This window comes from Macaca mulatta, chromosome 11, assembly GCF_049350105.2.
Source record: "Macaca mulatta isolate MMU2019108-1 chromosome 11, T2T-MMU8v2.0, whole genome shotgun sequence".
NCBI classification, from domain to species: Eukaryota; Metazoa; Chordata; class Mammalia; order Primates; family Cercopithecidae; genus Macaca; species Macaca mulatta.
In genome coordinates this window covers 88,053,368-88,066,594 of record NC_133416.1, presented here as the reverse complement: position 1 = coordinate 88,066,594, position 13,227 = coordinate 88,053,368, and the positions used below count along the sequence as shown (strand labels likewise).

At 40.6% G+C, this 13,227-nt stretch overlaps 2 protein-coding genes and 1 non-coding gene across 5 annotated transcripts in view; 2 read left to right on the top strand and 1 right to left on the bottom strand.

Annotated features, from left to right (window-relative positions):
* Positions 1–5,667: 5,667 nt before the first annotated feature.
* LOC114670904 (uncharacterized) lies at positions 5,668–9,790 on the bottom strand. 2 transcript variants are annotated; one of them, XM_077953208.1, is made up of 3 exons: positions 7,012–9,790; positions 6,298–6,867; positions 5,668–6,080 (listed from the first exon to the last, which is right to left on the bottom strand). In XM_077953208.1, exons 1-2 carry the CDS (start codon positions 7,193–7,195, stop codon positions 6,413–6,415), a joined length of 639 nt encoding a protein of 212 aa, XP_077809334.1. In that variant the 5' UTR covers positions 7,196–9,790; the 3' UTR covers positions 5,668–6,080; positions 6,298–6,412. The 2 variants fall into 2 exon arrangements, with proteins under 2 accessions (XP_077809334.1, XP_077809335.1); XM_077953209.1 differs by having other exon boundaries at positions 7,059–9,790.
* LIN7A (lin-7 homolog A, crumbs cell polarity complex component) overlaps positions 5,797–13,227 on the top strand; it is a 151,356-nt gene continuing 143,925 nt past the window's right edge. Inside the window, exon 1 of one of the 2 annotated variants that reach the window (XM_001087299.5) lies at positions 5,797–6,090. In XM_001087299.5, coding sequence (XP_001087299.1) covers positions 6,009–6,090 — 82 coding nt within the window. In that variant the 5' untranslated portion in view covers positions 5,797–6,008. The remainder of the gene's footprint in view (positions 6,091–13,227) is intronic. The other variant, XM_028829755.2, reaches the window with a different exon arrangement.
* MIR618 (microRNA mir-618) lies at positions 7,901–8,000 on the top strand. The gene has a single exon (NR_032649.1). It is a non-coding gene; the product is annotated as a microRNA mir-618 (primary transcript).

Below are 13,227 nucleotides of genomic sequence, written 5' to 3'. Positions count from 1 at the left end.
GACCTAACTTCCCTTCATCCATTCCTCCCTTTGAGTATGTCTCAAGTCAACACACACACAAAATAAGAGAGAGAAAAGATGTGTGTGTGTATATATAATATATCATATATGTATTAAATATATTTTACATGTATTATATTTATTAATATATTAAGATATATTTATAATATTATATATTTATATCTCTTAAAAGATACATATCTTGTCTTTGGTTCTGTTTGTATGACAGATTACATTTATTGATTTGCGTATGTTAAACCACATGATTATCTCAATAGATGCAGAAAAGGCCTTTGACAAAATTCAACAGTGCTTCATGCTAAAAACTCTCAATAAACTAGGTATTGATGGGACGTATCTCAAAATAATAAGAGCTATTTATGACAAACCCACAGCCAATATCATACTGAATGGGCAAAAACTGGAAGCATTCCCTTTGAAAACTGGCACAAGACAGGGATGCCCTCTCTCACCACTGCTATTCAACATAGTGTTGGAAGTTCTGGCCAGGGAAATCAGGCAGGAGAAAGAAATAAAGGGTATTTGATTAGGTAAAGAGGAAGTCAAATTGTCCCTGTTTGCAGATGACATGATTGTATATTTAGAAAACCCCACTGTCTCAGCCCAAAATCTCCTGAAGCTGATAAGCAACTTCAGCAAAGTCTCAGGATACAAAATCAATGAGGAAAGCATCACAAGCATTTCTACACACCAATAACAGACAGAGAGCCAAATCATGAGTGAATTCCCATTCACAATTGCTTCAAAGAGAATAAAATACCTAGGAATCCAACTTACAAGGGATGTGAAGGACCTCTTCAAGGAGAACTACAAACCACTGCTCAGCAAAATAAAAGAGGACACAAACAAATGGAAGAACATTCCATGTTCATGGATAGGAAGAATCAATATTGTGGAAATGGCCATACTGCCCAAGGTAATTTATAGATTCAATGCCATCCCCATCAAGCTACCAATGACTTTCTTCACAGAATTGGAAAAAGCTACTTTAAAGTTCATATGGAACCAAAAAAGAGCCTGCATTGCCAAGACAATCCTAAGCCAAAAGAACAAAGCTAGAGACATCATGCTACCTGACTTCAAACTATACTACAAGGCTACAGTAACCAGAACAGCATGGTACTGGTACCAAAACAGAGATATAGACCAATAAAACAGAATAGAGGCCTTGGAAATAATACCACACATGTACAACCAACTGATCTTTGACAAATCTGACAAAAACAAGAAATAGGGAAAGGATTCCCTATTTAATAAATGGTGCTGGGAAAACTGGCTAGCCATATGTAGAAAGATGAAACTGGATCCCTTCTTTACACCTTATACAAAAATTAATACAAGATGGATTAAAGACTTAAATGTTAGACCTTTAAAACCATAAAAATCCTAGAAGAAAACCTAGGCAATACCATTCAGGCCATAGGCATGGGCAAGGACTTCTTGACTAAAACACCAAAAGCAATGGCAACAAAAGCCGAAATTGACAAATGGGATCTAATTAAACTAAGGAGCTTCTGCACAGCAAAAGAAACTACCATCAGAGTGAACAGGCAACCTACAGAATGGCAGAAAATCTTTGCAATCTACTCATCTGACAAAGGGCTAATATCCAGAATCTACAAAGAACTTAAACAAATTTACAAGAAAAAATCAAACAACCCCATCAAAAAGTGGGCAATGGATATGAACAGACACTTCTCGAAAGAAGACATTTATGCAGCCAACAGACACATGAAAAAATGCTCATTATCACTGGCCATCAGAGAAATGCAAATCAAAACCACAATGAGATACCATCTCACACCAGTTAGAATGGCGATCATTAAAAAGTTGGAAACAACAGGTGCTGGAGAGGATGTGGAGAAATAGGAACACTTTTATACTGTTGGTGAGACTGTAAACTGGTTCAATCATTGTGGCAGACAGTGTGGCAATTCCTCAAGGATCTAGAACTAGAGATACCATTTGACCCAGCCAATGCATTACTGGACATATACCCAAAGGATTATAAATCATACTGCTATAAAGACACATGCACACATATGTTTATTGTGGAAGTATTCATGATACCAAAGACTTGGAACCAACCCAAATATCCATCAGTGATAGACTAGATTGAATAAATGTGGCACATATACACGAGGGAATACTATGCAGTCATACAAAAGGACGAGTTCATGTTCTTTATAGGGACATGGATGAAACTAGAAACCATTATTCTGAGCAAACTATTGCAAGGACGAAAAACCAAACACTGCATGTTCTCACTCAGGTGGAAACTGAACAATCAGAACACTTGGACACAGGGTGGGGAACATCACACACAGGGGACTGTTATGGGGTGGGGGGAGGTGGGAGGGATAGCATTAGGAGAAATACCTAATGTAAATGACAAGTTAATGGATGAAGCACACCAACATGGCACATGTATACATATGTAACAAACCTGCACGTTGTGCACATGTACCCTAGAACTTAAAGTATAATAATAAAAAAAGATATATATCTTAATAGATATATATTTATATATCTCTTAAAAGATTTTATATACATATATATACTTATCTGGAACTCTGAAATAAAAGGCTGAAATAACTAAATCTTCAACAACATAGAATAAAGTGCTATGAGGCCGGGAGTGGTGGCTCAGGCCTGTAATCCCAGCACTTTGGGAGGCTGAGGCATAGGGATCACTTGAGGTCAGGAGTTTGAGACCATCCTGACCAATATGGTGAAACCCCGGCTCCACAAAAATTAGCCAGGCGTGGTGGTGGCCGCCTGTAGGCCCAAGTATTCGTGAGGCTGAGTCAGGAGAATTGCTTGAACCCCAGGAGTGGAGATTACAGTGAGCAGAGATCATGCCACAGCCTGTGCGACAGAGTGAGACTCCATCTCAAAAAAAACAAAAAAAAACAAAAAAAACAGAGTGTGATGTTTCTTAGTGGAAATCACAGGAGATCGTGAAGGTGAAGCCAGGTGCTACTATTCTTAAGCAAGTTTTGTAAACTCTGTGAGCTTCAGTTTACCTATCTCCAAAATGGCATAAACATACCTACTTTTCTGGGCTGGAAAGAAAGGGAAAGAGAGACCAACCTAGCACCAAGTCTGGCACATATACGTGCTCACTAAGTATTTATTGAACTAGTTAACGCCATGAAAATATAGTTACTACTGAACTAAATTTCTACGTATCATTTAATGAAAGAGTGTAGTGATTTTGTAATCAAATAGCTAAGATAAAAGCATAATTAACAAATATTTTAACAATTCTCAGGTTAATACACAAAGCAAAGCAAATGGCATTTGACTAAGTCAAGTATATCCCTGCATGTCTCAAAAAGAAATTCACAAATATTATTGGAGAGATATTATTTCTTGATAAAAACAAATCTAATGGATAATGAATTATTATTAAATTTTCTATACCTGTGCAGACATAAGCTAAAGGGAATGCACTTTCCACTACTAAAAATAATAACAGATGAATTTATGGTGATTTATGCTTCCTCTTAATTTCTCTTTTAATCTTGATTTAAAAACAGCAACAACAACCCTACAGAGTCAACACAGAGAAAGAATGACAGAGCAAATTTTCAAATAGGAAGCTCAAGGCATAAGTCCAGAAATACGCTATGAAATGTTTGGTCCTGAGGATGCATCAGGAAACAAAAAGACAAAAAAACTCTACCTTCATTGACACCACAATCAGGGATTTGTGTTGGAACAGGTACAATTTATGACTTTTGGGCTGATGAATCAAGCTGCTTAAATACATATTCCCTAATAAAGGATGTTGTAAAATAACTACATTAGAAGTCAAGGGATCTGTATGTTCTTTTATCCTCAGTTACTGAGTGAGGTTTAATAATTTTATGCAAAAGCTTAGAACACACTCTGGTATCATTGAGCTCATCTCAACTTCTTTCTGTTGCTTAATTCAGGGAATGTGAATAATGGTAACAAACCAAAGTTGCTTTTTCAACCTCTGGCCTCCAAGAGCACCTCCTTTCAATAATGCTTAGAGTACTTACCGCACAGAAGTTTATGGTTTGCTCACCATCTCTCAAGCAAGACTGGGCAGAGTGGGCCGACTCAATCTTTGCATGGTTAGCACCTAGCACAGAGCTTACCACATGGCTCCAGGGGATGTATGCTTGTACAAATAAATTTGTATATTCTTTACTGTTTTCAAAGCACAATCACATGTATGAGTCCATTAGTCCCTCACAAATCTCAGTGAGATTGCAAGGTAGAATTTGTTTCCTCATATGACAGAATCTCTTTGAGGTTGAATAATATTTTCACCGTATGACAGAGGAGGAAACAGGATCAGTGAGAAATTGTGTGACTTCTGAAGAGCACATAACTAAGACTCAAATGTCAAGACCAGCATTCTTCCTTAAATACTAAATAAAAATAAGCATATTGAACTACTATTTTAGGTTTGTTTTTAGGGTCTGTTAAGTCTATATATGGCCAATCATCTTTGGCTTTCCCACATTGGTGAAATGTTGCTTTTTAAAATTCAATTGTAGACTATAAAATGAAAAAGACCTTCAGAAACCATATCTGTAATCAGAAGAAAATGGCATCAATTATATGCAAATATTTTGCTATAAAACTGTATCTGCCTTTTAGAGTTTATTGCTAGCCCAAACAATTCAGCTCTGTCACAGGGAACAAGATGGAGGCAGCTTTGTCATTTCCAATCCTGCACCCACAGTCACCCCTATTCAGCTTATAGAAGGTTTCTTTATGTCAGGAAATGAATCCCTACTATGACAAGATAGTGAAAGTAGCCTTTTTATTGGGGCGAAGAGGTCACAGTCAGTATTTGAAGGCTCTTGTAATTTAATCCTGATCAACTGGCTCTAAAGTCAAGCTTTTAATAACACCATCTCCCACTAGATTACAGGCTACAGGAAGTCAGAGACTAAATTGAACTCCTAAATCAAGGCGTGGCACAAGGCAATGTAACTCTTCTATCTCAATTCCTGGCATATTTGTTAATCAATAAGTGACATCTCTGACCCACTGGTTAGAAATCAACATGAAAAGTGCTAGGCACATATTTTTCAAACTAAGTGATAGACAACCAAAATCAGTTTGGACATTAAGAGCAAAGTTTTTGTTGAGTGGCTGGGCGGGAGTGGGACATGTTTACAAGACGTGGTATGTAAAAAATTTGGAGAAAATCTGAACACTCTACTTGTTTCTGAGCTACATTTACTGAATTGGTAATGTATTAACAGTGGCTTGAAAAAGAAAAGAAAACTTAGGGATAGAAACTTACCCCCATGCTTTTTATTTTGAAGCACTTCTAAGAGGTTTGCTATATTTTTTTTTTCCAGGCAATATACTCAGATCCTAAATGAACATCTACTGATGGAACTCTGGCCTTTAGTCAGTTATCTTTATATGCCGTTATAGGTCAACATTCCGAAAAACTTCAACAGAAATTAACTGCAAATGTAATTGCATCCCAAACATTTCTGACACTGAAGCATTTTCTCTCTAAAGGAGATGGGATTATTGGATTGGCAATTTCTCTTAATCTGAGAAAACTCATCTCCCACTCCCTCCCCCATATCCCCTTTCTATCCTCTCTCTTCCCCTGACACACACGCACACGCATGCACACACGTATATTCTGACCATTTTATTAGAGTGGAAAGTTGAAAGAAAGCAGTCCGCCAGCTACACCCACCCAGTGCTCCTGGGGGTGGAATAGCAAAGTTCCAGGGCAGAGCCTTCCCTCCCAGAGCCCGGCGATGCAGTCGCTCTCGGATACCTGCTCAGCTCCGCACCGCAACTGAAAGATCTGCCGCCGCGGAACAGTTGCCTCTCCATCTGGCTACCAACCCACCCAAGCTTTCTTCTCCACCACCACCACCTTCTTTCTTCCCCCTCCTCCCCCTCCTTTCCGTCTTCCCTCTCCACCCCCGCCCCCAATCTCCTCCTTTTTTTCTCACTACGAGCGGTTGCTGATGCTGAAGCCGAGCGTCACTTCGGCTCCCACGGCAGACATGGCGACATTGACAGTGGTCCAGCCGCTCACCCTGGACAGAGGTAAGGGAGCGGCTCGCTAGCCAGGCCACCGCGTCCCCTCTCCCCTCCGCCCTCCCCCGCCTGCCAATTCCCACCGGGACACGGGACGCGCTCGGGCCGGGGGAGAAGGGGAGCGAGGACGAGCCAGGAAGACGTTCGCGCCTAGAGCAGGACACTTTCTTCCCTTCTCTCTCCCCGCTACATCCCCGCTGCCCCTTCCCACTGTACTCGCCCCGCCGAGGGGACTCCTCCTTCTGGCTCTAGGGTCCCCGCTGCCACTCCCAGTCCCTCGCCGGGTCGTCTCCGGGCCTCTGGCTTTGTTGGAGCGGCTGCTTGGGGACGGCTAGGCGCCAGGGGCTCGGGGTTGGAGAGGGGCAGAGAGCAAGCTCGCCCGGCCGGAGCCCAGAGGAGACCGGCGAGGGAGCCGCCTGTCAGCCTGCTCGGCGCGGGGGCGCGGGAGGAAGGAAGTTTGTCCAGGCGCCGGAGGGCGAGGGTCGGTCCAACTGCTGGAGTCAGGGCGGCCGCTCGGGGGGCGGGCTGGGCGCACCCCGGGGCGGCCGGGCGCACAGTGGCGGGGCTGCAGCAGGCAGGTAGCTGCCCTCCGCCGAAAGGGCAAGGCAGAGCGCGGGGAGCCGAGCCCCAGCAGCCGAGTTCGGCTCTCCCCGGCTTCGCGTTCGAAAGCGGCGAGGGTCGCGTCTGCTCCCGCCGCCGGCAGCTCCCAGTCGGTAGCAACTCTCGGCTTCTCCCGCGCCAGCCTCTCTCGTCCTCTCCCAGCTCTGTGCCACCGCGGCGCCCGGGCTGCGGAAGGCGCGGGGACAAAGCGCAGGTCGGGTTAAAATTCAACTTCTGACCTGCGACCCAGTCAGTCCTGCTCTCTGACCCGAATGGGGAAAGTGTTCTCTTCCTCCCCAGGACGCCCCCACCAAGCTCAGGGATGGAGACCTCTGCTGCGATCCGGGCCTCGCTGGTGCACCCGCGCGGGGTTATACCTGTCCCTGAGTGTATGGGTTTCCTTCCTGGCTTCCAACGTCCAGTGATGAAGGCGCTCGAGTCCCACGGCTCTGCAGAGGAGGACACCCGCTAGTCCCTCTCCGCAGCCGCCGGATTTAGGACCCTGGGCGGCCATTTGGAAATTGTGTGCTCAGAAGAAAAATGATTTAGTCCGATGTACCTCTAAAAATTTTCTTTCTAGAGGATTAAACTGAACGGTGGGGCAAGGCAAAAGAGCATCCTGCTGGGAGTACAGTGACAAAGCCAGTGAACTCAGTTTGAGGTTTTTAATTTGAAGAGACTGTGGGTGACTTTACGCAATCTGTTGGCGCCAGAGCAGATGTTATGTGGTGCCCATAGCAACCTTTCTTAGGATAAGAGTTGAAAAATAAAATGTAATTGATTTTATATTAGAAAATGTTGATTTGCAAGCTGGCAAAATTAATAACAGTAGTTAAAGACCTCAGAAATCCATTGTATAATCCATGATCTTACCCACAATATCATCATCTGCACTAAGCAGGATAAATCCATTGCCGGTAAGAACCAAACAGATGGCAAGCTATCAGAAACTATGGGCTTCCCAAGTATTTATGTTTTAATGTGATGTGCTCTTATATTGTCCCATTACAAAATCACAGTCATTAAACATCCCAAACCAAGTGACTACATTAGGAGCAAAAACTCCAAGAAGATTGCATACTTGAGTCATTTTATATACTACCACTACTACTACTAATAAAAATATTTCAATGTTTGGTTTTTACCCTAGCCCTTAGATGCCTCAGTCAGTTGTTGAGAGGAGGTGCTAATCGGACTAAGATTTATTCTTAAAGTTTGTTCTTGTTCACAACCAAACTCTACTTGTCCTTCTGAGTGTGATTACGCCCATGGAGTAGCTCAGGAGGCAAACAGGGTTACCCTGTGGATAGGTCTGAAAAAATTCACCAGCAGCTCATGAAAATCTATAACCAAGAGATGATGGGTTATTGGCATCACCACTGAGCATAAAGTCAATATAAATAAATAATTGTTCTCTGTACCTTATTAAAATATGATTAATTGATTACTTTCATTATTAAACTGATGAAAGAAAAGGTTCTAAAAATTTCCCTGCAAAAAAAGGTGCATTTTAAAAGAGGCAGCCCAGTATTACATATCTGGGTCCCAGTTGTAACTCTGATACTCACTCTGCATATATGAGCCTCTTTGGACATCAGATTCTCTCTGTGCCACATCAGGAGTTTGAATTAGATGATTCTAACACTGTGCAGCTTTAGCAGTCTATAATTCAATTAATTAGAGTTAGGACTCAGTTTTTGGTCACCTACTGGGAGATTTTCCAGATCACCTCTCTCCCAGGCTGCTTTGGTACCCTTTGATATGCTTTAAATTGACTTGCTGCTTTGGCCCCATTAAAGCATTTATCACACTCTGTTGCATTTGTCTCCCTATTGGATGGAACTCCTTGAGGGAAGAGACCATTTCTAAATTCATCTTTGAATTCTCAGTGTCTGCCATAGTCCCTGACTCACAGTACAATAAAAAATTAATGTTTAGTTGGGGTAAGTAAACTCAGGATAGCAGTAACTTAAGCAATGTTAAAATATAGTGATTTGCTAGTGAACTGAGGTGCATTTCATAGATTCACAGTATTTTGGACATGGAAAGGATGATAGTGATAACATAGGCCAGAGATTCTCAACCTAGCCTTCCCCTTATACACTTGATGGATTCCCATCAGTAACAGTAGCTCACCAAAACTGTGACATTTAACCAAGAGAAATTGTGGCAGGTGGGCAAAGGAGAAGAAGGGAAGAAGGTGATGGACAAAGCCTCCCAAGGGCATCCCAGCAAATCTGAATATATAATCTATAATTTTAGAGCTGCTAGTTCTTTTTTGGTATCTTCATTTTACAAATGAAAAAGCATGAAAAAGTGAAGATAAGAGATGTTTTCAAGGTTGCTCTGTTTAGTGGAAATTTTATGTTAAAATTGAATTACTTTTTGTTTGCTACCCTTTGACATCATACATGGATATAGTCTTCAGGGCGAACGTTTTAAGCAAACAAATCAAAGCTAGGGATCAAAATTAAGATTTACTGCTTTCCAAATTTGAAAGATATATCTGAAAGTAAGAAACTCAGAAGTCTCCACCTAGCTTCTTGGGTCTGCTCTGGGAAGTAAGCTTTTTCAAGGTCCAGGCTGGGCCCCAAAAGGATGAACAAGGTGATTTCAGACTTCCATGGCTCTGTGCCTATCCAAAACTCTTTTTGATCTGCCATTAAGACCTGAGATCAACCCTGTAAAGTCCTCTGGGTGGCTATGGTCATTGTAAGTTCTTGTTGACTTTGGTCCCAGTCCTTGATATCCTTCACTTAATGAGTACCTATCATAAGCCAGAACCTATTATGGAATTGGTACACACTGGTGTGATAAAAAGATATAATTCTACTTTTCACTGTAATTAGAACCTACTAGGAGAGGGAGATTAAAATACACACAGAGGCAAATATTAATTCATTCAACATTCATTTTTCACCTACTATATGCAAGATGCTTGAGGAATACCAGAAACAAAAGTTCCTGCTTTTGTGGTCCTTACGAGTCTAATGGAAGAGACGGATGATAAGTAAGGGCTTAATTAATTAATTTAACAAATAAGTATTGTGCACCAGACTTATGCCAAACATTGCTTTATACACTGTGCCAGTGCTAATGAACAAAATAAATAAAATCTAATGGCATTTGCATGCTAATGAGAGTCACACAATGAACACATACATATACAACGACAAGTGCCAAGGAGAAGAAATAAAACTGGGTAAATGAGAGTGCTGTAAATGGGGGCTGCTGTTTTAGATGTGTTAGTAAGGGAACACTCTCCTGAGTCAGTGACATTTGAGAAGAGCCCTGTAGAAAGTGAGGAGACAAAGTTGCAGATACCTGGGGAAATGTCCTCAGCAGGGGGAACTCCTGTGCATACTGGGAACATCCAGGAAGGTCAATGTGAAAAGTGAGAGAGGGAAGAATATGAAAAATGGGATGCGTGAAGTTGGTAGCCAGGGGTCAGTTGATGTAACTCATAACTAGAATTTCAGATTATTTGAAAATTTGAAGTGCTCTGAAGAAAATAAACATGTGGTTGGAATAGAGAATAATGGAGAAGGGCCTGTTTGGTTAGCATTGGTCGAGGAAGGCTCACTGAGAAAGCAAAATTTAAACTGTGTTTTGGTATATTAGATTAGTAAGATCCTTAAGATTCTGGAGAGAGTGAAGAGTATACATAAAAGCAGGTCCACAGTCACAACTTGTCTGTCATTCAGTTTATACATTTATAACCAAGAAAATGATTAAAAACTGAAATTACCAAGAAATAATAACACATTAATTATGCATCCTGGGGTAGAAATTTAATTATATATGCCAAGAAAATCTATAGATCAGCTTTTTGCTTCTTTGTATTGCAAGACTAAAACATCATATATTATAATTAGATTTTCAGAAATATACTGAGCACTGTAATTTACATGTCACTATGCATAAATCTACATGTTGAATCCAAGTGGTCATAATAGGAGATATATTCATTTTCAGTCCAATATTTTATGTTAGACAGTGGTATAGAAAGTAGTACATGCCATTTACCCTTGTAACAAAGAGAAGATACTGATAAGGAGATTAGGGTGGAATTCTTCTCTTCCAGACTTTAAAATGTTCGTAGCAACTCTTCTCTACATCAGAGGTTAGTTTGCTCAGATTTTAATCTCTAAAACCAGGAATGACCTTCAGCTCAACTCAAGGGAACAAAGCAGAATGCAATCCTTGATACTTAACACGTGGATATTAAAGAACATAGAAATGCTTCAGGAATTAAAGACCGCATGGATTTAGGGACTTTCTAAAGTATGGTAGCTCCAATTCTCCTTCACATTTCATCTCGAGGTCAGAGAAGATAATACAAAATAACTCTTAAAATTTTACTTTTGCTTACTCTGTTCCCCTAATTTTAAGCCAAATGGCTCTTGAATACTCATGGCTTATGAAGGAATAATACAAAACCAACTCTTGGAGAAAAATGAATAATTAAAACATTTCTAATACTTTCCTTATGACATGATTAGTAGCTTCCAATCTGCATTTAAATGCTTACATAAGATACAAGGTTGGTACTACTATCATCTAACTTTTCTGTGAGTTAAATTCATTTCAGACAAGTTGCAAAAACGTAAATGGAAATCTTTATTTCTTGGCTTCTAAAATAAGTCGTAATTTAAAATATTGATTAAACAAATCCTAGTGTGCTTTTCATTTAAAACAAATCAAACTTTTGTCCTTTAAAAAATCTGCTATAAAACCAAGAGCTTTTATTCTGTGGATTTCAACCTTATGGAAAACAAATATAAAAACAAAAATTGAATGCAAATAACTGTCCCATGGGTGCCACACTTGTCATAGAATTTGTGATACGTTACAATTTTTCTCTTTTCCCTTTTCGCTTTTCAAGGCGGGCAGAGCTTATTACTTCATGTATCTTCTTCCAACTCAAGCCCTGGGCAGCCTATAGCTTTTCTAATCGGTTTTATTCACCAGTTTTTATAAAATCCGTATTTGGCAGAAAAGTGCTTTTCCTTACATTCCAGAGGGATTTGCCCCTTCTCTTACTCCTAGTTTGTTTGTTTGTTTGTTTTTAATTTGACATGGAGAAAAACTAAGGAAGAAGGAAAATAAAAATTAGGTTAGTCTTTATGTCGTCTTCAAGATGTATGCCCTGGTGTTTCGATCAGGGGTGGAAAAGAGGAGAGCTGACTATATTTTATGTATTTTGTCCTAAATCCTTCCCACAGCAGCAGCCACATGTGTTTTCCTGTACGAAAAAGTAAGTGCTTGCTTGCTCTCTCATGTTTTCTCTGGGCTTCAGCAAATATTAAAAAAAAAATTTTTGAACTGAACTTTTTTATTTCTTTGTAAATCAGTGAGTGTTTCCTTTCACACTATATAGTTACAAAACACCCCTGGAGTTTTGCCTTTTTTTTTTTTTTGAAACAGAGCCTTGCTCTGTTGCCCAGGCTGGAGTGTGGTGGTGTGATCTCGGCTCACTGCAACCTCTGCCTTTTGGGTTTAAGCGAGTCTCTGACCTCAGCCTCCTGAGTAGCTGAGACCACAGGCACACACCACCAGGCCCAGCTGATGTTTTTGTATTTTTCAACAGAGATGGGTTTTCACCATGTTGGCCAGGCTGGTCTCGAACTCCTGACCTCAGGTGATCCACCTGCCTCAGCCTCCCAAAGTGCTGAAATTACAGGCAAGAGCCACTGCACCCAACCAGTTTTTTATTTGATAATTAAAAGTTACAAAGAGAATGACCCAAATCTCTAAAGCGTTTTGGCTACAAAAATAAAAAGAAATTTGGTGAATCTCTTCTAGTTTGGTGTGTCAGCCACGCGAGCCCTGAGATGTATTTGTTGTGCTCCTGTCAGTTACGAAATTAATGCTCTTGCTTATGAGTGTTATTTTTCAGGGATCACAACTAAGGCCTAGCTATTAAGTAGAGGAAAGAAAACATCTAGGGAGTACCATCAAATAGGAAGGTGTCCTGGGTATTAGAGATGGTGTTATATGCACAATGCCAGTATCTCTTAGAGTTCTTTTCTTAAAGTCGTGACATTTGCCCGTGAGGATATACTTTCCGTCAGGTCAGAGACCATGTTGGGTTTGTTTATGTAGAACCCAGCACATTGTGTGGCACATAGTTGGCACTCTCTTTGTATTTGTTGTTTGAATGAGTGAATGAATGAATAAAATTGGCCTAGCAAGACTTACTGTCATGGATTATTCTTAATGCAACAAAACAAAACAAAACAAAAGCCATCTAACCTAACGTAATGCAAAAGTAGTGGCTACCTTAGGATGTCACTTAGCCTCTCTGTGTGTACATAGCTGGCTCCTACAAGTGTAGTGCTCTCCAGGGTCAAGAAAGAATGTGAGGTGTTGGTTTTGATAGTCATAGCCCTGATTCGATTGTCTGCATTCACCTTGCTGTTTTAACCTGTGAATTGAATCGTACAAGCTATCGTCAGAATACAACTGAAAAGGTTTTTTAAATGGGTGGAGTTGCTATAGAATTGCCCCCCTCCACACACATACCTATAAGCTATGTTTTTAAAT